At 51.8% G+C, this 27,584-nt stretch overlaps 1 protein-coding gene and 1 non-coding gene across 2 annotated transcripts in view; both read left to right on the plus strand.

Moving 5' to 3' along the window:
• Positions 1 to 27,396, plus strand: part of GALNT16 (polypeptide N-acetylgalactosaminyltransferase 16) — a 93,372-nt gene extending 65,976 nt beyond the window's left edge. The window contains exons 6-16 of the mRNA XM_042943613.1: positions 9 to 74; positions 2,183 to 2,304; positions 4,569 to 4,656; positions 6,651 to 6,735; positions 7,033 to 7,135; positions 12,414 to 12,538; positions 13,811 to 13,903; positions 15,541 to 15,624; positions 20,835 to 20,976; positions 21,677 to 21,799; positions 25,246 to 27,396. Of these exons, the coding sequence (XP_042799547.1) occupies positions 9 to 74; positions 2,183 to 2,304; positions 4,569 to 4,656; positions 6,651 to 6,735; positions 7,033 to 7,135; positions 12,414 to 12,538; positions 13,811 to 13,903; positions 15,541 to 15,624; positions 20,835 to 20,976; positions 21,677 to 21,799; positions 25,246 to 25,383 (1,169 nt within the window). The 3' untranslated portion in view covers positions 25,384 to 27,396. The remainder of the gene's footprint in view (positions 1 to 8; positions 75 to 2,182; positions 2,305 to 4,568; positions 4,657 to 6,650; positions 6,736 to 7,032; positions 7,136 to 12,413; positions 12,539 to 13,810; positions 13,904 to 15,540; positions 15,625 to 20,834; positions 20,977 to 21,676; positions 21,800 to 25,245) is intronic.
• TRNAQ-CUG lies at positions 10,309 to 10,381 on the plus strand. Its single transcript has one exon. It is a non-coding gene; the product is annotated as a tRNA-Gln (tRNA).
• Positions 27,397 to 27,584: the final 188 nt, after the last annotated feature.

The raw sequence follows: 27,584 nt of genomic DNA on the forward strand, positions 1-27,584 counted from the left end.
ACCTTCAGCTGAAGACTGTCTGCTCCTGACCAGGATCCCCAAGGTCAAGTGCCTACGCAACGATCGGCGGGAAGGTAAGTTCTTGAACCCGAGGTGTCACCGCAGACCTGTTTTGGCCTAGACCTCCGCCCCTCCCCACTCCCTTTTGGAGCCATGTCACGGTAAGCCAGCACGCGCCTGCCGCATTCCGGGTGGCCAGGAGCAAGGTCTGTGGAAAGATGCTTCTTTCCACAGCCACGGCATGACTGTAGGCGAGTTGCTCTACTTCTGGCTGCCTCGGTTGTCTCTTCTGAGAAATGGAGTCAATAATAGTACCCTTTCTGCCTTGCATGGCTACTGTAAGGATTAAATGGGATAGGCCATGTGGAAATGCTTTGAGAAAATCAAAGGGCACTATCAAGCAGATGTAACCTCATTTCCAATCAAGAAGAGTTTTGGAGCATCATCCACAGCACAGGATTGTACATGGCACTCTAGGAGGCACTTTATACTTCTTCTGAAGTATAAAATGTGGTCCCTGCCCTTGGAGAGCTTATTGTAAGGCCAAGGAGTCCGAATCTACCGCAGGGACAGGCTGGCCATGATTATGTGGGGGTAGAATGGAGACCGCAGGACAGGGGAGGGACCGGGGAGTGGGCCTTGACTGGGTGAGGACGTTGTGAGACAGGAGAGCGGGAACGGGCGGGGGAGTCCGGGCTCGAGGACACTGCAGGCACCGACATTGGTCTGGCACAGGTACACATGGGATACTAACAGCCCTTTTCCTGAGTCCTCCCCGCAGCAGACAACCACGTTGCCTGCCTGCGTTCACGTTCTCGCATTCACTCCACATAACAGCCCATTGTTTTGCACATAAGAAAATGGGGCTTAAGGAGGTTTAGGAATGCACCCAGGGTAATGGGTAGAGGAGCCAGAATTCCAACCTGGAGGAGGGACCCCACCCTTAACCTCCCTTACCTCCTCCCTGCCAGGGAGAATCTGGGCCTGGTCAGCAGGGGAAGTGGTGGGGTGAGGATAGATGGTAGAGGACCTTGGAAGCCAGAGAAAGGCATTTGGACTTGATAAGGCAGGTAGGAGGGAGCCACTAAAGGTTAGAGAGAGAGAGAGGTGAGAGGTGTGATTAAGAAAGAACTGTCAGACTAGAAGGAGACCTTCTAACTGGCGTGGAAGAGGCCAGAGAGAGACTTCTAGCAAGCACAGGGTTGTAGGTACCTTTAGGCCTAGGAATATATTGTTTCCTGAGGGATTTGCCCAACACAGGTGTCAACTTTTGATGAAGCGCTTTCTAGCTTCCTGTGGGATGGAAGGAAGGGACAGATGGATATTTGCACATATTATGGATAATCAGATGGACAGGGGCAGAGTACAGGGCAGAGGTGTGGCCAGGGAAACCCCTCCAATCGGAGCTCTTAGAGCAAGGCCCTTCCGTCTTCACAGCTCACAGGGCACCAGTGGCTGCTCTGTCGGCAGGACCAGCCGGGCCCTTTCTCTCCTGACCAGGTCAGTCCCCAGCCCTGGCCAGGGAGCTGCCAGAAGCAAGGCCACTCTCTGACAGTTGGTGAACCATTGGCAAGACTGTCGGGGGCGGGATAGAAGCAGAGCAGAATCTAGCATGTGTAGGCATCCCAGGCACCAAGCACTCTTCCAGACGGGCAGGGATCAATCTCTCTGAAACTTCTAGATAAGACAACCAAGGCTCAGGGAGGTTAAATAACATGCTTAAGGTGAATGAAGGGGCTGCCATACCAACTCCAGCCTGTCTTAGTCTAGAAGATTCTAGCCATGTCACACATGATGGTGCAACTGAAGGGGACTGCCCTGAGGTCCCCGGGGTTAGGTGGGGAAAGGGTTTTGGTTTCTGGTTTTTCTTTGGATACTCAAACGCACTTTATTGCACTTGGCATTTACTGAACTGACTGTATCAGTGTGTTCCCAGAGTCCCGAACAGTGTCTGAGACATCGAGGGTGCTCAGAGAATGACCTTGAGTAATGATGGTTGACAGGTAGATGAGAGAAAGGAGAGTGAGGAAGGAAATAAACAAATACAAAGTAAACCTCAATCACAGTAACTCAGAGGAAGCCTTGACCCCTGAAGGGTGCAGAGCCCTGAGACTTTTGAGGGACGGGGGGAAAGCAAATCGGCCCAGTCCCAGTTACCAATCCCTGTCCATTCCCATTGCAGGGCTGATCCGGTCCCGAGTCCGTGGGGCAGATGTGGCCACAGCTGCTGTCCTCACCTTTCTGGACAGCCACTGTGAAGTGAATACCGAGTGGCTACAGCCTATGCTGCAACGGGTAAAGGAGGTGAGTCTGTCTGTCCCTACAGGATCTCTGTCCCTTGGCATGTGCCCACCATGTTCTTGGCATGAGGGCGTGTGAATAGTCTTTGAAGTTGGACAGGCAGAGTAGGGGCCTAAAGAGTCTGCCCCCTCCGGAGTGACTCCATGTTATGGAGCTTTCTCCTCTGAAAATGGGGGTAATTGTAATATTTGTCTCACGAGGTTGTTGTGAGAATTCATTTGGATGAGAGCTTGGGTGAGCTATAAAGCTCTTATTCCTAATGGTGTTGTTTTCCTCCTGGGGGAGGCAGGTCCTGTGCTGGGGCAGGGGGTATTTTCAGGTCAAGGCTGGGAAGCCTGAGAAGGAAGGAGAGGGGGATGGTGTCCTCAAGGAGAGATGAGGGCAGGGGGCCCTTACTACATGCCAGTTTTATGCTAGAAGGGCAAGGGTAGGAGAAATGGAGGATAGGATGAGGTGATTACAGATCAACCATAAAAAGACCACCCAACTTAAAAATGGGCAAAAGATTTGAATGGACATTTCTTCAAGGCAGATACAAATGGCCAACAAGCACATGAAAAGATGCTAAAAAGAAAAGAAAAGAAAAAAGAAAAGAAAAGATGCTTAACATTAAGCCTTGAGGGAAATGCAAGTCAAAACCCCAGTCAGATACCACTTGATACGTACAGGATGGCTGTAACCAAAGGATGGACAGTAACAAGTGCTGACGAGGATGTGGAGAAGTAGGAGCCTTTTCACTCATTGCTGGTGAGGACGTAGAATGGTGCAGCCACTTTGGAAAACAGTCTGGCAGTTCCTCAAAAGTTTAAACATGGAGTTACCACGTGACCCTTGCAGCTGCTGGGTGTATACCCAAGAGAAATGAAAACATACTCCACACAAAAACTTGTACAGGAGTGTTCAGAGCAGTATTATTCAGAGTAGCCAAACTGTGGAAACAGCCCAAAGTCTGCCAACTGATGAATGGGCAAACAAATGTGAGGCAGCCATACAATAGGATATTAGCCATAAAAAAGAATGAAGTCCTGATACATGCCACAATAAGGATAAAAACATTTCCCTAAGTGAGCGAAGCAGGTCACAAAAGGCCACGTATTATACGATTCCACTGATACGAAGTGTCTAGAATGAAACAAAGCCACAGAAATAGAAAGGAGATTAGCGGTTGTCAGGGAGGGGAGAGGTGGTTGGGAAGTGACCGTTAACAGGTACAGGGGCTCTTGTCGGGGTGATGAAAATGTTCTGGAATTAGATAGGGGCGATGGGTGCACAATGTTGTGAATATATTATAAGCCACCAAATTGTATACTTTAAAATGGTGAATTTTATCACATGTCAATTATGGCTAATAAAATTGTTATAAAAATGGGAATTAGATCTCAGGACAAAAAGGTCTTTAAAAAGGAGATGGCGAGGCCCCCGCAGGGCTCTGTGAGAAACCATGAGTGGTCTCCCATGCTCCGCCGTCTCCCAGGCTCTTGTGGTCCTGAGATGGGATGTGAACTGAGGGGCAGAGCTGGGTTCCAAGTTGCGGACAAGAGGATTTTGAGGGTCCACGCAGAATGCGTGGAGAGAAGAGACTCTGTTCTGTGTCCCTCCACGGAGAGAGAGAGAAGAGAAGGCTGATGGCAGTTGATAATTTTGCACAGGGTATATGACATGATCCACCAACACCATTATCCCCCCCCCAAAAAAAAAACTTGGATAAAATTAACATTACCCACCAATGGAGGTGGATTTGTGTCTTGGGGGATGAAGGGTTCCTTGAAGTGGATGTGTCATAAGAGAGTGACACCCCGTTGCACAAGGACCGCAGAGTCCCTGCCCTCAAGCTGCTGGTGGTCCGATTGGGAAGACTCAACGCAAACATGTACAAAGGTGGATGACAGTTAATAGAACCACAGTTCAAACCAGCAACAGAAGAGCCACGTCAGTGGCTCAGTGCCCCAGGAATTGTCTGGACTGTAATTGTGAGAACAGCTCAACAGAGGAAGAAATCCCCAGCCTGCAGCAATCAGGCAGGGCTTCATTGAGGAGGTGAGATCCCAGCAGGGCTCAACCTGGTGTGAGAAGAGGCTGGGAGAGCACTGTGCCCAGGGAACCCAGGTGGACCTTCCGGGAGCCTGGATGTGGTGCTGCAGGACAGGCTTCCAGGACCCTGACATGTCCTGCAGGAAGGGCTGGGTGCCCCACGCCTTGAAGAGCAGGCGGCTGGGCCTTTCTTCGCGGAGTCCCTGGCCTCACGCCATCTCTCGTTCCTTGCCTAGGACCACACGCGTGTGGTGAGCCCCATCATTGATGTCATCAGTCTGGACAATTTTGCCTACCTCGCTGCATCTGCGGATCTTCGCGGAGGTGGGTCTGGCCCCCTGGGGGGAGGGGCCGCAGGCTTGAAAGAGGCAGGTGAGGGCAACCTAAAGCCCTGGGTTTGGTGCTCTTCCTCCTGGTGTGCAGGAGCGTCTCACTCCACCCCCTTACCTCCAGAACATGGAAAGGGATAGTGTAGAGCCCCGAGGTTGGGGACAAAGCCCTCTGGCACAGTCAGTGATAGCTCCAAGCTAGTCTTTTGTCTTTCTCTCCCTGCAAACACTGACACATCCTTCCCCAATGCTGCCAGCCCCGGGACCATGGCCACAGGTCCTGGCAGAAGGCATGATTATGACAGTGTCTTGGGGGGAGGAGGGGAGTCCTCAACCTTGCATGAATTCTTTTTTTTTTTTAATTTTTTTTTTAACCTTTATTTATTTTTGAGACAGAGAGAGACAGAGCATGAATGGGGGAGGGTCAGAGAGAGGGAGACACAGAATCTGAAACAGGCTCCACGCTCTGAGCTGCCAGCACAGAGCCCGATGCGGGGCTCGAACTCACAGACTGAGAGATCACGACCTGAGCCGAAGTCGGACGCTTAACCGACTGAGCCACCCAGGCGCCCCAACCTTGCATGACTTCTAATACGTATAGTTGGAGGTGGTGTGGACACGGGCTGTCTAATACGGTAGCTATTAGCTCCATTTGGCTATTGAGCTCTTCAAATGTGGCCAGTTTGAATTGAGATGTGCTGTAAGTGTAAAATACACACCAAGTTTCAAAGTCTTAGTACGAAAGAATGTAAAACATCTCCTCACGGGGCGCCTGGGTGGCTCAGCCCATTAAATGACTGATCCAACGCCGGCCCAGGTCATTATCTCGCGGTTCATGGGTTCGAGCCCCACATCGGGCTCTGTGCTGACAGCTTGGAGCCTGGAGCCTGCTTCGGATTCTGTCTCCCTCCATCTCTGCCCCTCCTCTGCTTGCCGTCTGTCTGTCTGTCTGTCTCTCTCTCTCAAAAATAAATAAACATGAAAAAAATTGTTTTAGTATCTCCTCAGTGATTTTGTGTATTGATTACATCTTGAAATGAAAACATTGGATATATCGCACTAAATATATTATGCAAATCAATTTCATATGTTCTTACTTTTGAATACGGCTACTAGAAAAATTTCAATTACGTATGTGGCTTGCATTTCTGGCTTGCATCTTATTTCCTTTGGACAGCTCTGGTCTAGACTTCAGAGCGGTGCTGTTCAATAGAATAGCCATATTTGGCTACCTAAACTTAAATTAATTAAAATTAGGTAAAATTCAAATTTACTTCCTAAGTTGCACTAGCCACATTTCCAGAGCTCGGTAACCACGTGTGGCGACTGCTTACCATATTAAACAGTGCAGATACAGAACATGACCATCATTGCAGACAGTTCTATCGGACAAGCTGCACTAGACAATCTGTTGCTAGGAGCTAGTGGGCAGAGTGGTTTTCCTATTTGGGGCCCAGAGTTCCAAAAAATGGATACAGCAGTTCCTTAGATCTTGGGAGTTGAGTGGAAGTCTGAAGGGAGCCAGGCATTTCTCCTTTAGGAAAACCACCGTGGGGCCTTTGCATTTGCTGTTCCCCCAGCTAGAATTCCCTTTCCCCAGATATCTCCATGAATCAGTCCTTCGTTCAGGTCAAATGTGACATTAGGGAGTCTTTCCTGACTACCCTTACTAGAATAGCATGGATACCTTTCTTTCTTTTTTTTTTTTTTTTTTTTTTTACTTTTCTTTTTAGCACTTTCCCCTTCGACTAGCAGATTATGCTTTTATTAATTTATCTTTGTAGTCTCTGTCTTTCCTAGTAGATTGAAACTCAATGAGGACAGGGGCCTGTCTCATTCTGAGTGAAGGAACGACTGCATGAATTGCCCAAGGCCCTCTATGAGCTGGGCTCTGATCAAGGGAGACACCAAGGGCTGGCAAAGCGAGGGAGCAGCCACCGCCAGCGGGCTCTGCCCAGAGCTCTGTCCTCACCCTGCTCTGTCCCTTAGGATTTGACTGGAGCCTGCATTTCAAGTGGGAGCAGATCCCTCTTGAGCAGAAGATTGCCAGGACCGACCCCACCAAGCCCATAAGGTCAGTGCAGCTTTGGGCTCTGCAGAGACCCCATCCTTCCCTGGGTTGAGGGCCTGGGAGGCTGCTGGGGGGCCGTTTAGTTGCTGGTGCTCCTGCGGGTGCACGACCTAAGTGCTGACTCGGTTCTGGGTCCCAGGGACAGAGAGGACAGAGGCCAGGGAGCTGGCCAGATATCCTGCCCCTGTGACTCTGCAAGCAGGTGATTGCGGGGCAAATGGCCCGGGGTTCTGGAACCATCTAGAAGGGCTCCCAGCTTCTCCAGCTCATGCATTGCCTCTCTCCTCTCCTTGCTCCTAGGACGCCCGTCATAGCTGGGGGAATCTTCGTGATCGACAAGTCCTGGTTTAACCATTTGGGAAAGTATGATGCCCAGATGGACATCTGGGGGGAGAGAATTTCGGTAAGTTGGAAAATAACAATAGCAATAATAACAATAGATAACCCGCTCGAGCACTTTCTATGCCCAAGGCCTTGTTCTAAACATGTATTAATGTGTTTCATCCTCACCACCTCACAACAATCTGAGGTAAGTACTATTTTATCTCCATTTTACTGATAAAGAAACTGAGAGAGAGGTTAAGTAATTTGTCCAGAGCCACACAGCTAGCAGCCAGAGAGATTTAGGTGGTCAGGGGGAGACTGTGGCCGCATGGCTAGACGTGTGTGAAAGAACATACAGACTTGTAGCCTGGACTGCAGCTTAAACATACAGCAGCTTCTCTTCCAGAAGAGCCGGGCGGGGGCAGAGTGGACTTTGGTGGTCAAATGTAAGTAATGGGGTCAGATGGCCTGGGTACAAATACTGGCCCTACTTCCTGCGAGCTGTTTGGCCCTGGACAAGTTAAAGCCTCCCTAAGTCTGTTTCCTCAAGAGGCCGGTATGAATACTAAATGAGAGATGAGTTAAAAATGTTTGGCGTGGGGGCGCCTGGGTGGCTCAGTCGGTTGAGCAACGGACTTTGGCTCAGGTCATGATCTCGCGGTCCGTGGGTTCGAGCCCTGCATCGGGCTCGGTGCTGGCAGCTCAGAGGCTGGAGCCTGCTTCGGATTCTGTGTCTCTTTCTCTCTCTGCCCCTCCCACACTCGTACTCTGTCTCTCTCTCAAAAATAAAGAAATGTAAAAAAAAGATTAAAAAAATATATGGCGCGGTGCTGGCAGCCATTATCATTACTTTCGGGGCCATGGGAGCCCTCTCGCTCCAGCAGGAAAGGCAGGAGCCCAGCAAACCCCCAGGTCACCCATGAGGTTCAGTTAGATAAAGGCCCGGTACAGATGGAACACCCAACATGGGTAATTCAAGGGGGGTTACTAAAGAGCCAGTTCACACAGCGCAGGCAAGATACAGACAGCCACAGGGACAGTCCTGGGCTGGGCTGGTGGCTGCTGTGAAGTGTAGCCACCCTAGGTCTGAAAGTCGGGGAGGGAGTGCCCTCTGACAGGAGCTGTGGTCTCGGGGCACCTGTAGCCAGCCCACAGCACCGAGGTAGAGGGTGTGGGGGGATGAACACCCACCCTCACTCTCCCCTCTCCTCGCTCTGACCGACCCTGCCAGCCCACAAGATGGGAGCCTGGTGGTGCGGCCCACGCGGCAGGGAGTGGGGCAAAGGATGGGGAGTGAGTGCTCAGGGGTTTCCGGTTCTTGCTCCTGTGGTGACCCAGTCCTTTGCAGAGCCCTCTGTTTCCTTCTTCATCCTGACCGGGTTTCTTGCAAAGTAAATATGGCTGGTGGTATTGCACCCATTTGCCAGGTGGGAAAACTGAGGTGGACGCCGCCTTCCAGATTTCAGTCAGGATGCTCCACGTCTGACGGGGGTATGGAGTGCCTCTACCAGAGCCCTTGAAATGTTGTGAGGTGTGATCAAAGCAAATGCTGGGTTTCTGAGAGGTGAGGAGGGGGTCTTCCTTCGCTCTCCCTGGTCAGGACACGGATGAGCAGCGGGGCTTACAACAGGCCTGATCCCAACTCAAAACCAACTAGAGTGGAAACAGGCGTGGAATGTTCTCCCCTTTGTAACTTACTCTTGGAAACCGTTTCCAGACAGGCCTTTAGAGGAGTAAATTCTGGGAACTAGGGTGTGTTGACCCTTCCGTTCTGACCTCCTTTGCACATGTTTTTGGCTCAGGTGGCCTCCTGTGTGTTCCTGGGAGCTTTGGCAAAGCCAGTTTCCTGCAAAGATTCTGAGGACTAGGAAACTAATGGTCTTTCCTGCATCCAGGAGCCTTTTTCTTTTGTCTTTTTTTTCTTTTCTTTTTTTTAAGGCTGGTGATTGACAGAGAAACAAGTGACTGATCAAATAGCTAACTTCAAACTCTGCCTGAGGCAAGGGCTCAGTGGTTGGGGAACTTGAAATGTGAACCACAGAGTGTTTCTGGGAAGGGTTTTGTTTCTTAGAAGAAATTCAAAGAAATTTCTAGGCTAGCCATGGTGCTCAGATGTTCAGCTGCTGGGAGCAGTTTTGAGCCAGGAGAGGCCTGCCGCTGGTGGGTTTGGGCCTTTCGTTTTATTCCTTTGTTGAAGGAAGGGAAATGTCCAAACTGAGACTCATTCCCGCGTCCCCTCAGAGAGCCAAACTCAGAGCCCAGAGGCCACCGTAAGGGCAGGCGACAAACATGAAAACCTTGGGATTCCCATTAGAGAGCCTTTCATTATTTTTTTCTTTTTTTTTTAATATGAAATTTATTGTCAAATTGGTTTCCATATAACACCCAGTGCTCATCCCAACAGGTGTCCTCCTCAGTGCCCATCACCCACTCTCCCTCCCTCCCACCCCCCCATCAACCCTCAGTGTATTCTCAGTTAGAGATCCTTTTAAAAGACAGTCCCATCAAGCCAGTCCCCTGCTCCTCTGCTCGCGACCCTGCAAGGACTCCCTCAACACTGACAGCAAAACCCAAAGTCCTCGTGCCTTGGGTCCTTCCCCCACAGCACACTACCAGCTCTGCCCACATCTCCTGCCTCTCTCACCCGGCCTCACTCCACTCCAGCAGCTAGCCCCGCTAGGCCTCTTTCCCACCACCTGCAACTTGCCACGCCTGGGACTTGCCGCCTACCCTAGCCTCTACTTCTTTTCCCTTGCTGGTCCCTCTGCCTGGAATGCTTGTCCCCTAAAAGCCACACGACTGGCTTCCTCACCTCCTTCAGGACTTAGCTCAAATGTCCCCTTCTGAGTGATAACTTCCCAGTCAGTCTAATTAATACTGTAGCCCCCCCCCCCAACAGCTCCCCCTTCTTCAGCCCCACCTGCTTCCTTTGTCTCCATTGTACTTACTACCGCCAGATAGACTACGTATTTTATTCATTTTCTGGTCTACTTGTCGTTTTCTTTCTTATTTTAGTGAGTCCCTGTCTCCTACCCATCAGTGTAAGGATTCTAGAACAGCATACAACACATAATAAACAGGTTCCCAATAAAATTTTACTGAATGAACGAAAGAATCTGGTTCAAACAGTGCAGCTTGCTGGACAAAATGTGAACTTGACATTGTAATTCTGCAGCAGAGTGTTTGGGTGATCTTGGAGAGGTTAAGATGTTTGAGCTTCCCAGTCCTGATTAGGAACATGGGGATAGGGGTGCCTAGATGGCTCAGTTGGTAGAGCGTGTGACTCTGGATCTCAGGGTCATGAGTTCAAGCCCCACGTTGGGTATGGAGCCTACTTAAAAAGAATAAATAAATTTACAAAAGTAAAACAAACAAAAAGCCCATGGGGATAATAATACTAGCTTCATCTGCTTGCTGTGAGAATTAGACCTGGCATGGCACATAGCAAGTGCTCAGTAAATGGGTGATGCTTACTGTTCGTTACCGCCTTGTGGATAATGACAATAACAGCATGGACAGTATGGCCTGGTGGGATGAAGTGACTTAACTAGCCTAACCAAGCTAGTCTGGCAGAAATGGAACTAGAAAGTAACTGTTCTGTCCCCCAGGTCTGCCCCTAGTTCTAAATCTCAGTCGTTGAACCAGTTGCAAAGCTCATCCCGGGAAGGGACACAAGCCCGGCAGTCTGCAAGCCTACCTGGGAAGCCCATTAGCATACCCGACCATGAGCATGGGTCCGGATATGCCACATGTCCAGTCCTCGCCCTTGGCCTGTGTCTGGAAGCTGCCTGCTGCACACAGTCTAGCCAGAGGTGGGTGTTAGTCGCAGTGAGGGGGTTTGGGCCCTGACCATCTGTGCCAGGTGAGAAGCCCCAGACCTGGCCAGGACCAGTGTCTGTATGGCCAACTGGGGAGTGGGAGATGGACCAAGGCTAGAGCTCATGAGAAAACGGTCTTCCTTTTTTTCAATTAAAAACAAACAAACAAAAAGGGATTATGCATTTTCTGGGACAGGAAAGAGGTGTTTTAATGTCACTGGGTGCCCATCTGCAGGGTTAATATGAAAGAGTAATCAGAAGAGATGATGTGAGGTCCAGCAAGCTGCCAGGATGGGTCCTTGCCAGAAGTGACGACTGTTGAGTGTAGAGTAGAGTAGGCAGGGGCTCCTGAGTGGCTCAGTCGGTTAAGCGTCCGACTTCAGCTCAGGTCATGATCTCACTGTGCTGACAGCTCAGAGCCTGGAGCCTGCTTCCGATTCTGTATCTCCCTCTCTCTCTGCCCCTCCCCCATTCACACTCTGTCTCTCTGTGTCTCTTGAAACTAAAATAAATGTTAAAAAAAAAAAAATTTGAGAATAGAGCAGGCAGCTTGTGCTGTTCCCTTCCGGGAAGCAGAATGGCCACCTTCTTGCATCTCCCAGCACTAAGAGGGACCACAGTCACCTGCAGAAGCTCATTCAGCATCCCAACCACTGTCAAACAGAAGTGTGTCTCAAGAGGGCCAGTGGTAGCCTGTGCATGGAGACCACCTGCGCCAAGAGGGAGGTCCGGGGCCAGAAAGAGTGGCCCGTGGCCTGATTGGTGGTGGGTTTCCCAGCCTCATGGGTGTTTAGGACTGACTGACGAGCAAATGCATTCTTCCTTAGCAATGTCTGGATGGGGCTTTGTAGTCAGAGGCTGGAAATGATGCCGCATTTGATTCGGTTTTCCTTCTGCTCATGGTCTTGGTGTTCCTTCAAAGCTTTCCCACCTGGGCACCTGGGTGGCTCAGTCCGTTGAGCCTCCAAGTCTTGATTTCAGCTTGGGTCATGATCCCGGGGTCATGGGATTGAGCCCTGCGTTGGGCTTTGCCCTGAATGTGGAGCCTGCTTAGGATTCTGTCTCTCTCTCTCTCTCTCTCTCTGTCTCAAAAAAATAAAACAAAACAAAAAACCTTTCCTCTCCTAGGGCTCAGATACGGGCAGTGTGTATGGGGAGCATGTAGGGAGGGTGTGTATGTGTGGTAGGTATGGAGGGGACGTGTGTGGAGGGTGTGTGTTTGCGGTGTGTGTGGAGGGGGGAATGTGGGTCAAAGGGGTGTATATGGAGGGTATGTGTGTGTGTGGTGTGGGTAGTGGGGGTGTGTGTGGAGGGGGCGTGTGTGTGCTGGGGGGCGGGGGTATGTACATGCACGGAGCGAGCGGTCAGGAACATGTTCAAGATTGGGCATACCCCATGTAAATGGCCCCAGGAACCCTGAGCCCAGCACAGGCCTTCAAAGAGACACCAAAGGCAAGGGAGGCTAGCTCCTCCCGGCCTTCACTCAGTGGGGACCTGCCAGGGGCTGTTCCCTCCTGACGGCTGCCATTTCCTGCAGAGCTCTCCTTCAGGGTGTGGATGTGCGGTGGCAGCTTGGAGATCGTGCCCTGCAGCCGGGTGGGCCACGTCTTCAGGAAACGGCACCCCTACAACTTCCCTGAGGGCAATGCCCTCACCTACATCAGGTAGGTCACAGTGCAAAGGGCACCAGGCTAGGAGCTAAGACACCTGGCTTCTAGACCCCAGCCCAGTCAGTTACTCGTGTGACTCTGGGCAGCCACCCCACCTCTCTGGGCCTCAGTTTCCCCATCTGTTCCCTCCAATTCTGGGATTCCAGGTACTTTCAAGGGTGGAAGGAAGAAACCGAGTGTGGACGCCAGACCTCCCTTGTCTTGACTCTCTTTGCCCTGGAGTATATTGGAAAACTGACCCAATGCCTACCTGGGAGCTGCCCCCCACTCACTGGGCCCCAAGTTCTGGTCATGGATGCCATGTCCTGACCCTGACTTGGTCAGCATCTGCCCACCCATGTCCCCAGCCCCAGGATGTGCTTGGTCTTGAGGGGGAGTGGGCAAGGTCCTAGAGACCAGCCATCGCCCGCTCTCCTGGAGGGGGTGGAAGGGGAGGTGAGGACGAGTGTCATGAGCACCCCCTTTGAGGACAGTTTTTTGGCTTGTCAGGCCCGTGCTCCCTTGTTTGTAGCAGTGGCTCCCCAGTCTAGCTAACCGAATGGCTTAATATTTCGGTGTGCTTCTCCCCCACCCCTTTTTGCGTTGTCTCTATAATGATAAAAGTAACACGTGTTCACCGTAAAACGCAAGATATTATATATACATATCTGTCCACACACGTGCTTTTACTCTTTACGTCACATGTGGAGAAAAAAGCAAAAGTCCCTTTTACCCAGTCTGACTCCTATCCCCCTTGGCTCTCTCGAAGTAACTACTGTGTATAGATTTCTGGTCTCTCATTTCGGCCCTTTGACTCATTTTCATGCACGTACTTTAGGTGGAGGGAAGCACACATACCACAGCTTTGTGTTTTACGTAAATAGGGTCAAGCTGTGTGTTCTTTCTGCAACGTGCTTTCCTGCTGCTCACACTAAATTCTAGACATCCTTCCATGGAACATACTCCATCCTGGAGAAGTAGGGGTCATTATGCTCCTATTGGTGGGCGTTTAGGTTGCCACCCATGTCTTACTAAACAAATATTTGGTACATGTCCTTTTGCCCCCATGTAGGTATTTTGGCAGAACAGATGCCTCAAGTGGAGTGTCAGGGAGCATACAGACATGAGCTGATTGACGTTGACAGATTACATAGTCATTTATACCATCAGTATTATTTCACGCACACTCCTGAGGTCCTCAACACCCTGTGCTGCGCAGAGCTGCTCTTGATCCTAACTCTGTGACCACCCCTGGTGACTTCGTTTTGTTCCTTCCTCCCCTTTTAGGAATACCAAGCGCACTGCAGAGGTGTGGATGGATGAATACAAGCAGTATTACTATGAGGCCCGGCCCTCGGCCATCGGAAAGGCCTTTGGCAGGTGGGCCCCCTTGACCAGCCCCGTTTGCCTCCCTCCGCCCACGTTAGCACAGCCATAGCAAAACACAAACCGTGGACGCCAGGGAAGAACTCACTGTCTCCTCGGCAACTGAGCCCCTCCCCACTGGGCTCTTGGGAGTCGGGGGATATGGTAGGATATGCGATGTGAGATAGGACTGGGTTCTTGAGGGGCATGCAGCCTCTTGGGGAGAAATAAGCAGAGAGGGCTCGCTTACGAAGAGCTGCCCGTTCACAAGCTGCCTGCAGGAAAAAGGACATCTGTGGGAGTACTTAGTGCCCTGCCCGGCTGTCTGCGGAAAACACTTGGGGTTTTGCCGCCACCCCCTGCCGTTAGCCTGTTTTCCTGTCCTGGACTCGTGTGACTACCGGTCTAGTTAAGCATTTTCAAAATGTAGATTGGTTATAAAATTGATTTCGTGGGTCGTGACAGTCATTTAAAAAAAAATGATAGACCTAGAACACTATAGATTAGTGCAGAGCAGACTAGAAAATAGCACTTGATTGCAGTTAAGGCTAAGTATTGTTCGGTGAAATTTATTTCAGTTATATGTGTGTGTGTGTGTGTTTAGCCGTATTTGCACATGGGAATACTCGATCACAGTATAAGATGTATTTATTTCTTACTTAAGGTTGTGGTCAGAAGACTGAAAACATTAGCAATCATCACTGAATCTTCTCGCCTCTGTTTACGCATACCTAGCCCTTTAAAAAAGAAAAGCTATGTCACTATTTCTGTTAGTGGCAAACTGACGTTTACTGACTAACTACCCTGTGGTAGGCTCTTATGCCCTCTTAATTCATTTGATTCTCCGAAAACCTTCCGAGATAGGTAGTCATGTCCCCAGTTTACCAGAGAAGAAACCGAGGCTCGGAGAGGCAGTGAAGGTCATCTATCAGTGGCCATTCTGGTCAGTGAAGCTGAGGAAGCTGGGGAGATCAAACTGTGGATCCATGGGCACATCGGAGGGTTCTTATTTGCCAAAATTCCCCAAAGATGTTTAAAGCGTACTTGTCTTATTTGACCCTTTCTGCTAAAACTGGAATGCAGGAAAGGAAAGCTTGGAGTTCACTGAGGCTCTGCTCTCTGTGAAAATAAGGACTAGGGAGGGGGCACCTGGGTGGCTCAGTCACTTAGGCATCTGATTCTTGATCTCGCCTTGGGTCATGATCTCACAGTTCATGAGATCGAGTCCTGCATCAGGCTCAGAGCTGTTAGATTCTCTCTCTGAGCCGGGATTCTCTCTCCTTCTCTCTCTCTCTCTGCCCCTTCCCTGCTCATGCACTCTCTCAAAGTAAATACATTAATAAACTTAAAAAAAAAACCCAAAGGACTAGGGAGTGCTGAGGTGTCGAGGAGTGAGAAGCCAGGGTAAAGCAGGACCCTCCGTGGGCTGCCCTGATCCTGCAAAGTGAGTGGGAATTTGAGGAAAGAAATGAGGAATCGCCAGGATACTTGGAGTGACCTTGCAGGTTGCAGAATGATTTATGGCTGGAGGGCAGGCTTGGACAGCCGCTGGTCCTACCCAGCCTGGGGGTAGGCGGACAGAGGGGGCTGGCCTCCTGGGGCTTCCTCCCTGGGCCCCCTTGCCAAAGCCTGAGCCTTTCTTACTGTTTCAGTGTAGCTACACGGATCGAGCAGAGGAAGAAGATGAACTGTAAGTCCTTCCGCTGGTACCTGGATAACGTCTACCCAGAGCTCACGTGAGTATAGCCCTCAGCTGGTACACCCAGCCTGGGTGGGGCCAGCAGCTAGCTTGGGGGACCCGCACCCTGAGATCTCCTCATCGCGGGCAGTCTGGCTCTTTCTAGTTGTCAGTGTGTATCTTCACACGAAGGCTCTGGGTGAATAGGAAGGACACCACTAGGAGTTAAAAGTGAGATGTGGTAGGAGCCAAACTTTTAAGAGACTGGGTCATAGCGCCAGAGATGGGCTTTGTCCCCATAGGAAAACAACTCTGCATTACGTAGCAAAAGCCACAGAAATAAAGATTCATCCCCTTCGACTCTGTTCCCTCCCTTCTGGGAGTTTATCCTAAGGAAATAAGAACAACCAAAGCAAAAAAAAAAAAAAAAAAAAAAACTATTGACAAGCAGATGTTCGGTTGTAGGCTTCTCTGCTGCTGTGAAAAATCGAGAGACAGCTAATAATAGGGGATTGGTTTACTGAGTCCCAATTCCTGGGTCTAAACAAATACTATGCATCCATTAAGACTACAACCGTAAAGACTGACAAAACACTGGCAAATGTTTGCTCTGATAGACTCAAGGGAGAATGCAAATGGCGTCCCCGCTGGAGCCCTAGGGCATCTGAGTGTGTGTGTGTGTGTGTGTGTGTGTGCACGAGCTGAGCTCCCGGACTGTGGGTGAAGCTGTAAGGCAGGGGTGGGGCAGTGAGGATTCCTTTTTTCTCTTTGCAAAATCCTTTTCAGCAGCTTAACTGCATCCACATGGCTCATGTCCTCACCTCCTTCAGGTCTTGACTCCAATGTCCCCTTCTGAGGGACACCTCCCCGAAACAGTCTCTGTTTGCAGACCGCCCCCTCCCCCCAGCATCCCCTGCCTAGTTCACCCTCATCACCATCCAGCGCCTGTGTGGCTGGTTAATTTTGTCATCACCTCCCCACATGTGACAGTAAGCTCCATGAGGGTAGAGGTGTGCATCTGCTTGTTCACTGCTTTAGCTCCAGCCACTAGGACAGTGTCTGTCACAAAACTGACACTCAGCTCGATAAATATTTTTAACTGAATAAATTGCATGGTTAATAAGCCTCAATAGTAATAACTTGGAAATTAGCATTCTCCCTTCTATATAACTGTCACCTTAGGGAACAGGTTATTCCATTACTGCCAGCTTTCTCCCAAGGATGCTGCTTTGCTTTCCAGAACACTCCACCCCTCAGAGCCTGCATGTCCTTGAAAAAGGCAAGTTGTTGTTCCTTGAGTGCAGATTTGATTTTTGGAAAACAGCTATATTAGGTGTCGCCAAGTGCAGTGAATAAGGCAATTACCCCAGATAATGGATCCTGGGTCCCACACAGAGCATGACAAGGACTGAATCAAGTGTCAAGAACGAACTGATTCTGGGGCGCCTGGGTGGCTCAGTTGGTTAAGGTCCGACTTTGGCTCCAGTCATGATCTCGCGGTTTATGAGTTCGAGCCCCGTGTCGGGCTCTGTGCTGACAGCTCAGAGCCTGGACCCTGCTTCAGATTCTGTGTCTCCGTCTCTCTCTCTGCCCACCCCCCCCCCCCCCCCCAGCTCACACTCTGTCTCTCTCTCTCAAAAATAAACATTAAAAATTTAAAAAAAAAGGATGAACTGATTCTGGGAGCAGATTTAAAAGAATTTCAAAACAATTTGAGCAACAGCAGCATCCTTGCAAAGGGTCGGTGGCCTAGAAAACCCAGCTCGCCCGACGATGGCTGTGAAGGGAAGAACATTAATTTCTAAAAGTATAATAAATGAACCGCTTTTTCCAGTGGCCACTCTTAAGGGGAAAGTTTCACCCAGACGTATCATTTCTGAGGGAAAAAGCACAGTCGTCCCTTTACCTCCTGTCAGGGTTCAGACCACACTGGGCTGGAGCCACGGGCTCTAGGCCTCGCGCAGGAGCTGGGAAGCCCATGGGATGCATCGGGGAGGAGCCGGAACGTGCCTTTCCTCCCCACGCCCCGTCCCCACACACATTCTCCCATGTCATCCCCGGAGGAGCAGGAGGAAGAAGGATTTTCTAACACTCAGAAAGCTGGATCCATCACAAGACAGGAGAGAGGCTGAAACCAGCCATGTTAAATGAGGAGCATGAGTCATCTGTTTGTTCTGGCACTGCGGGGACGTTTTAAAAAGTAGTTTCATTGGTCAGATAGAAACTGCGCGCCTCCTTCCTGTCCAGGTTACTCACCCTCGGTCCGCTGTTCGCGTCCTGCCTCGGTTCTCAGGCTGAGGGGCCAGGAGCGCCTCGGGTTGGTTTGGAAGGCCATGTGTACGCCCAGGGATACCAACGTTCCTCCAAGCAGGGGACCCTCATGGTTGCCACACTTGCAGATGGTCAGTGGGGAGACCAAGGAGACTGAGGAGGCCGAGGGCAGCGGCCTGTGCTTTCCTAGGCCCGCCTGTAATCCCAGCACAGCCCTGCCTGGCCCCTCTCGGATCCGAGCTCTGCAGCGGGCCTCAGCAATTGCTAATTTATGACTCTTATTAGGATGGTCAGGAGGAGTTGTACAACTGTGCACACCGCGTTTGCAAGGGTGCCAGTCACACAGTAGAGATTGTACATTTATCACAACACTTCCTGGCAGATGGTGGCAAAAGTCTTCCAACAAAACCAGTATATTATGACAGTTTTCTAACAGATGGAAAGAAAATGTCTTGAGGAAGGGACGCCTTTTGCTATTTCTGCAAGGGCATCTTAAGGGCTAATGGCAGCCCAGCTGGGAGGAGACCTACAGAAAGGGAAGCGGATGCTGACGTAGCTGAGCCTGGCTCGGCCAGGGAGCCGAGGAAGGGTGCTGAATGGTGAAGGTGGCCATCCCAGCTGCTCCAGGGCTGTTACCACACACACACACACACACACACACACACACAGGAGCCGCATCAGCTTTGGAGAGTGTTGCCCGTGCTCCTGGTTTTCTCCTTTGTGCCGGGGCCATTGCCATGCACGGCGGTGCCCACCTCAGCTCTGAAAGCGGATCGCCCTGCACATGTCCCATTCCTTAGCACAGCTCCAGTGGGGTCTTTGCATCTCAACGCCCTTGCACCTGGCAGGGGTTGCAAGTTCAAATCCTACACTGATTCTATGGGTGATTCAATCAGGTGGGCAGCAATGAGACACTAGGGAGTTGTAGGGACTGTGGCAAACTGGGATGCAACCCCACCCCCTGCCATGCGGCAGCTCCTACCTAGCACCGTGAAGTGGCACCTTTCTGGAAGGCGAGCTCAGTGTGGCCTGATCTTCCTATTTTCTCAAGAGAAGCTGGATTCAGATTTCTTTGTGTAACCCTCAGGGTTTTAATATTGCCAACTAATTAACAGCAACAATAACCATACTATACAGGTCAGACAGAACATGTTTGGGGCCAGATTCAGCTTGGGGTTCAGTGGTTTTCAACCTGTGGTCTAGAATTATGCAGACTCTCAAGAGGGGCCTCGAGGAGGTGGATGCTCCTGCCAGGGGCGTGCGAGAGAAAGCGAAGGTGTCTTCCTGACGCACCGAGGGAGTAAGTCACAGTTTGGGGGTTCTGGGAGCTTCCAGCCAGCCCTGAGGAAGGGAGACTTGGTTTGGTCAAGATCCTGCAAGTGTCCACAACAAAGAATGCCGGAAGTGTTATGATGCCCCCCTCCGCTGCCCACCCGGGTTCTCTTCGGACAGAAGTAACAAGAGGTGGTTAAGATTAGGCCAGACTCTAAGCCCTCCTGGTTCCCCTAACCCTCTGGGGCCACAATCCAAGAGGGTATGACATTCCGAACCCAGGAATATAAGCCTGCATCAGCTGGGGCCAGCAGTCTCCTTAGGTTTATAATCCACAGAGTTAGACGATGTGTCATTTGTGTGTGTGTGTGTGTGTGTGTGTGTGTGTGTGTGTGTGTATAATGTGTGTATAAGCATATTTTCCTGGGCATAGCAATATTTCAATAATACAATATTTTGAACTATGCCTGTTTTACTTAACAGTATGTTATAAACATTTTTCCATGTTATCAGATACTCATTCAGTCATTTTTAATGGCTACCGGGTTTTCATTACTACAGATGAATCAGAATTTATTTAGCCCGTCCCTACTGGGGGATATCTATGTTTTCAGTATAAGCAATCACTCAGAGATGGATGTCTTTTAAATTTAATCTCTGCAAACATCCGTAATTATTGCGGCAGTGTAATAAATTCCCAGGATGAGGATTGGGATCGTTAGGTCAAAGGTATGCACATTATTTTGGGGGTGTTTTTTATTATTGGAGTACAGTTGGCATACAATGTTGTATTCATTTCAGGTGTACAACACAGTGAGTCGATAATTCTGTGTACATTATGCTGTGCTCCCCATAAGTGTGGTCACCACACCGGCCACCATACAACGTTATTACAGTATTATTGTATTATTGACTCTATTCTCTATATGCTGTACTTTTCTTCTCTCTGACTTACTTTACAACTGGTAGTTCATACCTCTTCACCCCCTTTATCTGTGTTTGCACATTTTTAAGGCTTTAGGTACATCATGCCGCATTGCCCTGCAGAACCATTGGGCTAATTTATGCTCTCGCCCACAGGGTGTGAGGAGATCCAATCCCGCAGCAATTGCCAACACTGGGGATTGATATTGATTGGTGTTGATATAATTGTGGGTATATAATACGTTTTATATAAATCGATATGTTGAAATAATACATATTTATCACACATTATATTTTATGCACATATATATGGTAAACAAATACTGGTAACTCTCGAATACGTATTTCCTTGATCGTTAGTGAGATCGAATGCATTTTTATATTTGTGGGTGTTAAATTTGCCTCTCCAAAGTGACTTCTTCCCTGTCATTTTGAGATGGCCTTTTGAGTCTACATTTAGACCCTAGCTTCTCCCCACACTTTCTTCTTTCTGGACTGGGGAGCCCTGGGTTTCTGATCTGAGCTCTCTCCCGAGGGTCCTCCCAAGGCGTGGCCTCTGGGGCTCCCAGAGCTGCTCAGACCCAGTGGGCGAGGCTCAATCTTCCCAGCGGCATCCCTGCTCTTTCCCTGTCCCCTGCCCTCCTGCCCCTGCTGACGAGGGCTGCTCCCCAGGGCCCCTTCCCGTGAGACTGAGGCCAGACCTTGGTGCCTGGGGAGCTGACCAAGCGCTGCCCTCTGGTTGAAGGATGAGCGAGCCTGGAGGGGGCAGAGGACAAGCCTGACCATTCGCTTTTCTCTCAGAGTCCCAGTGAAGGAAGTGCTCCCTGGCATCATTAAGCAAGGGGTTAATTGCTTAGAATCCCAGGGCCAAGACTCAGCCGGGAACTTCCTGCTTGGAATGGGGATCTGCAGAGGGTCCGCCAAGAACCCCCCAGCACCGCAGGTAAGCTGCTTAGGGCCTTGAGGTCCAGACCAGGACAGGGAAAAGAGCCATGGTCATCATCCAGGAGTGGGGTGTGGGGCTTCCCTCTGCTCCTGCTCATTTTCTCTCTGCTTGCTCCCTCCACAGGGGACCATGCACGTTATCCCCTCACACGGCTCCTTGGCTCTGCTTCTGCCACATTCCCGTCCCCTTTCCTACACTTCGCACAGTTGCCCTCTGTGAACCACCCGCTTTTTCCTTGCTGAGGGAGAAATGCTACCCAGCAGCACCCAGTTCTCCCCCGGGATGCAGCCATGGCCAGCATGTATGATGGGCAGCAGGGCATCCCGGACTCCTGTGTGTGCATGCATGTGCCACCTACAAGTGCGGGTGCACCTATGTCAAGACTAGTGCAGGTCATGGAAACCCCCCGGCTGCCCTGGCCCCATGTCCTGTCTTTCTCCCTATCCCCCCAGCATCCCTTGGTACATCCTTGATTGCTATTCTGGCCATTCCAGCTAAGCTCCCCCTAATACTTTATTATGAAATTTTTTAAACATACAGAAAAGTTGAAAGAATTATACGGTGAATACCGTGCACTCCTATTATTTGTAGAAAATTCTACCAAAATACACAGTATATTTGTTTTATTACCAATCTACCCATCTATCCATCCATCACTGAGCATTTTGACTTGGCCTTTGATGTCCCTGCCTTGTAGGCGTGGCTGTTCAGTGACCATCTCATCCAGCAGCAGGGGAAGTGCCTGACTGCCACCTCCACCTCCATCACCCCGGGGTCCCTCGTCGTTCTGCAGGTGTGCAACCCAAGAGAAGGCAGGCAGGTAAGCCTCCTCACCCCCAGGGGACACGCAAGGGGGTGGCAGCTCCTAGCAGGGGAGCCTTGGGTTGAAACAGATAGACTCAAGTAAGCCCTCCAAAGTAAGAGTCACTGTAAGTCAATATCTAGGTCAAATCTCTTGTTTTACTCACCGGGAAACACTTCTTCAAGTAAATGTCTGTTAAATGCCAATCCTGCCAGCCTGTGAGCTCCATGAGGGCAGGGACTGTCTGTCTTGTGTCCCTACAACACTATCCCTAGCCCCTGACAAGCACCACAGTCAAACTCGTGTTGGCTTTTACCAAGAGCCCATGCTAGGAGTTTTATAGATTATCTCATCTAATCCTCATGCAGCCCAGGGACTTGGGCCCTAGTACTATCCACATCTTACAGGTGAGTTACACTGAGGCTCACTGAATTTAAGGGACATGTGTCAGATGAAACACAGCTGGGAAGGGGTGGAGCCAGGATTCAAACCCAGTCAGTGTGACCCCTAAGCCCACAATCTTAACCCAAAACACAGTAGATGCTCGATAACTACTTCCTTTCCTGTCTTTTCTTTTCCTTTCTTTTCTTTTCTTCTCTTTCTTTCTTTCTTTCTTTTTCTTCTCCTTCTCCTTCTCCTTCTCCTTCTCCTTCTCCTTCTCCTTCTCCTTCTCCTTCAGAGAAAAAGAGAGTGCAAGCAGGGGAGGGGCAGAGAGAGAGGGAGTGAGGATCCCAAGCAGGCTCTGTGCTGTTGGCATGGAGCCCCATGCTGGGCTCTATCTCATGACAGCGAGATCATGACCTGAGCCGAAATCAAGAGTCAGACACTCAACCGACTGAGTCACCCAGGTGCCCTTCAATAAATATTTCTTGATTGTGGCTGTTGGGAAACTGAGATCCAGATACACTGATTTCCAGGCATGACAGGCTCACAGGAGCACTGCTTTTTCCATTTGTCAAACACTCACCCACCCTGTTTCCATTAATCCTGGGAGACAGGCCAGGCCCACCTGTTGAGGAAGAAACCGATGTTCAGAGAGATGACATCACTTGCTCAGAATACACAGCAGCCAGTGACAGCCGGCTCCCTTCCTGGCTGAGAGGGTGCCCCTCTGCCCGAGGAATGGGACACAAAGGCTGGTGGCCTGCTCCGGCCCTTTCTCTGCCCACCAACCGCCTCCCCTCTCCCTCTCTGTGCCTGACCCTGGCCAGCCAGCGGCACAGTTCAGGGACGAGGAGAGCGCCTAGCTCTCTGACTTGGCCTGCAGGGCTTCCTCCCACCTTTTTCCTGTTTGCCTGGGTCAGCTCTTTCTTTAGGGATGACTGGCAGTTTGCTATTCCATTCTGGAAAAGCAGCCAGATCCTCTCCTCCAGCCTCTGGGTGTATGTGAGTGCGTGTGTGTGTGTGCATGCACACGCGTGTGAATTGTGTGCCATGATCTGCTTGCTGAGCCCGAGGGATACTTCTGAGGAGTTTCTGATTGGCAGATGTAGTTTGTCCTGCCCCCTCAGGCTGCCCGCCCTCTGCCCCTGCCCCGCAGGGAGAGAGGCCCTCAGGCTCTCCTTCACTGGGAGTCTCAGACCTTTCTGAGGATCAGGCTTTGAGCCCACTCCCATTCCTCCTTGCTGAGGCCGAGCTAGGAAGTAGCTCCCGGGGCAGCTGAATATTTCTCTGGAGCTGAAGCATCCTTTCCCCTCCATGCTGACCCAGCCCCAGGGGCTTGTGGGAATTTCTCTTGGCCCCATTCACTCTGCTCCTACAAGTCCTGCCAGGCCCCCAGCAGTGCCCTGGGCCACTGGGGCCTCTCCTCCAAGAGGACAGGATGAGCAGGTCTCCCACTGCTGGTGCCTTCTCAAAACTAGGCCTCCCTCCTTGCTCCCCTTTTGGCCTCCAAGGCCACTTGGGTATCATGTATCTAAGAGGCCCTATATATTGGAGCCAGTATGATGGCATTGGCAGACCCCAGCCCGACCACCCCTTACCTCTCTGAGCCTCTGTCTCCTCCCTGCCTGCCTTGCAAGGCACCTGTAAGAACAGAGGCTGAAGAGATGGGAGAGTGCCCAGGGCTGAGTGGCCAAGAGAGTTGGAAAGACCCTGTAACTGCCCGATGACAGCATGGGTAAGAAGTGAGAATCCTGCAGTTTGAGGACCACCTCCAGTGATGGGTGATTCATTCCTTCATGCGCACATTCATCCTTTGTAAACACTGTGCTAGGTGCCTACCTGTGCCAAAGGATATCCTTTGCCCAGTAGGGGCGAGTGTGGCCAGCCCCTTCCAGGAGGTCAGGGACTAGAGGGGTACAAAGCAACCGATGCTGGGAGTTCCAGAGGGACCAAGGCCTTGTCCTACCCACTGCCCCAACTTTCAGGCCAGGGACCCCTCACTGCTGGGGCCGCGTGGGCACCCCACAGGCATACATTCCGAAGGGGAGTCTGCAGCCCGCAACTCCCCCTGCCCCCCCGCCCCCGGTCCACCTCCCAAGTCAGTTCCCTTCTCTGCCCACCTCAGCCCCTGCAGCCCTAGACCCGGCCCTGTAGCTGGGTACGGCTCAGGCCTTCTGCTGGCACTCCAGCTGAGTGTGTGACCTCACCCTTCAGAGCCCTGGGGGCTCCATGTGTGGGCGAGCATTCCCTACCCCCTTGAAGCCTGGGCCAGCCTCTCTCCCCTTCTCCTGATTGTTCCAAAGGACACACCATCCTCCTCCCAGGCACCTCCAGATGTTCCACAGGAACACCTCTTTTCCCCTTTGTGAAGCCTGGGGAAAGGGAGGCACAGGGTGGGCACTGGGATGGGGACCCCAGGCCTCCTACCATCCTGCTGGGCTCACTGAGTCATCACTGCAGAGATGGTGGCCGGTTCCCACTCAAGGGTGTCGGTCACCCACCGCACAGTTACAGGCCAGGTCAGACCCTTAGAGCCACAGGGAGAAGAAATCTTGTTTGAAGAAGCAAAAGATGCACCAGGCCAGGCCCCACAGACTCAAACGCCAACAGGGAGGGGCAGGCTGTGCTGGAGGAGAACATAGGGACCGGGCAGGACCTTGGTCAGTGGACAGCAAGAGTCCCAGCTGCAGCAGGGGGCAGCCGCTCAGCCCCAACCGCCTGATGCCACATGAGAAACTGGGCCCACATCTAAAGGGAAGCTGGAAACACAGAGTTTCATGTGACGACCAAGCCAAAGCTTAAACACTATGCAGGCCAAACAAAATACATCCCTGGGTTTGATTCATTCAGCCCGTGGGCCTCTGATCTAGACTGCTGAATGAGGCAAGAGTGCATCAGAAGGGGAGGGGGTTAAGGAGGCATGCGGGGTCAGGGAGCTCTTGGGTAGGGGACAGTCCGCTTCAAATGAGGAGGGTGTGTCCTAGGTATATTCAGGCCACTTACATACATGTGAAATGGAGTTCTGAGCATTGTTACTATTTTTAATCATTGTGTTTTCGTCATCCTCCTTCCCCCCCCAGAGATGGAGGAGAAAAGCCTCTTTCATCCAGCACTCGGTCAGCGGCCTCTGCCTGGAGGCCAAGCCCGCCCAGCTTGTGACCAGCAAGTGCCAGGCCGACGCCCCGGCCCAGCAGTGGCAGCTGTTGCCCCACACATGACGGTAGCCTGGGGCCTCCTGTACCTTTTGCATGAGACTTTGGGACTGGAAGCGGGTTAGGGTGGGGGAGTGTAAAGCAGGCCGTTCCCATCTCCTCGCATTTCTGCCGGAATCATCAGCAAACACCCCCTGCCACAACACACGTTTCTCCAAAGCTTGTTCCGGGGGGGCCACGGGGGAGCAGGCCCCGACGCCCTGGCTGCTGTCCCGGCCTCGCCCCGGAAGAGGAGACGGTCAGGATGCAGGACTGCTGCTGGGCAGAGACTGGGCAGGCCCCCTGGCCCTCTGTTCCCTCCCTTCGCCCTCCTGGGGTTCCGGACCGTGTTTTGGGGGCCCTTGCCTGTTGGCTGGGGAGAACAAGGACAGAAGCCCACGCAGGGCCCCTGCTGGGTCACAGGGCCCGCCTGTGGGGTCAGCGTGAGAGGCGAATGTGGGCGGTGTGGATGGGGAGGGCGGGGAGGGGGCAGCCTGAAGGCAGGGAGAGAACAGGGAGGAGGTGAGAAGCTCAGTGGCCTGTCCCAGGCAGGTGCTGGGTTGAGTGCGGGAGGGATGGGATCTGGAGCAGAGGATGATGGGTCATTTGCAGAAGGACATGGATGGAAAAGCAGCGAAGCACCAAAAGAGTGACTCTCCTCCCGACAGCCCATCCTTCCTCCCATGCTGTACCAGTCCCCGGGCACCGTGCCCTGCACTCTGGTCTTCACGCTCTGCACAAGAGGCTGCAGGGGGCTGTTCAGGGGCAGCCTTGGGACACAGTTTATTAAACAGATCCCACTTCTGGTTGGCCGTGCGCCAGGCCAAGACCTCTTTCTTGGACCTTAAGACCAGCTGATGCCCTGTCCCCTCTGCCTGGGTCCATGGTGATGACCCTGTAGGGACAGGCGGCCGCCCCGCACCGCTGAGCAGCCCCATCTTTATTCAGACCTTTTGACCCCTGCCTTCTCAAAAGCCTTTGCCTCTGTAAATACTGTATCATGGCATTGAGGTGGCTGGGATGAGCAGGACCTCCCTTCTGGAGCTAAACATTCCCTAAGACATTAGGGAGGAAGTCGTACAGCCTAAGCCTCATCCCCGCCCCTCCCCACTGCAAGAGGGAGGCCTGAGAGGGTCAGTCCCCGCAGTGGGCTGGGAGGCCGGCTGGCAGCTCCTGTTTGTGTAGAGAGCCCCCTTCTCACAGCCACTGGGCCACGGCCTAGTCTCAGAAGGGCTTCTGCTATTCCCCATCTCTTCTTGCCCAACCCCACTGGCTCAGGCAGCGTGATCTTCAGCAAAAGACCAGTGGTACAAGGACCCCTGGGAATCCCTCCTCCCAAAGCAAATCAGCCTCGGCCCCCTAGAGAATTCATGGATTCCAGAGGGCCTAGGAATCCTCTGAAATTGTCCCCCAAATAGTGCATGTGCGTGCATATATGCATTTTCCTGGGGAGAGGGTCCGTGGATTTCCCCAGCTTCTTACAGAGGTACCCGATCCCCAAAGGATCTGAACTTCTGCTCTGGATTGGCACGACCATCCAGCTGAGCTGCCGTGTCCCTTCTCCCTCCCTGGCGTGCCTAAACTGCTAGTGTCCTCTTCCTTGCTGTCCTCCGGCCAGCAGCCCCACGGTGGGGGGTTCTCAGTGGCTTCCTCTCACCTCCTGGCTCTTACCGGGCCCTCTTAAGCAGTGCTTCTGTGCCCCAGCAAGGGGCCCTTGGCCCCCAGGGCCACTATCTTCCGTCCTCTGCCACTATGTTTCATCCACCCCCATCTCTGTCGTGTGAGTCCGCCCCACAGGCAGCGAGAACCTTTGGGGAGGGGGGCACGGCTTCCCTTGTTGAATGTAAGAGGACTGCCGCTCAGGGAAGCCCCTGAGAAGCCGTTCCTTCCCTGTGGTCAGGCTGCACTTGTCAGCCGTCCTTTGTGGGACTCAGCCCTGTTCTGGTTTTGCTTTTCCTCCTCTTGACCAAAGCATGTGCCACTAGCTGTCCCCGAGGGCCTTGTCTTTATGAACCACACATCTGGAATAAAACCACTTCTCACACGTACACGTGCACCGGTGCCTTCCTTTCTGATGCCAGAGCTGCCCTCCCCTGCCTCATGGAGGGGAAGTTGAGGCGTCCATTCTGCCAAGATGAAACACACTGGGGTCTAACCCCCTCCTGTGCCTGACAGCTTGCTTCTCAGACTACGTGCCCCCTGGTACCCCAAGGAGTCCTGGATGACAG

This window comes from Panthera leo, chromosome B3 (genome assembly GCF_018350215.1).
Source record: "Panthera leo isolate Ple1 chromosome B3, P.leo_Ple1_pat1.1, whole genome shotgun sequence".
NCBI lineage: Eukaryota > Metazoa > Chordata > Mammalia > Carnivora > Felidae > Panthera > Panthera leo.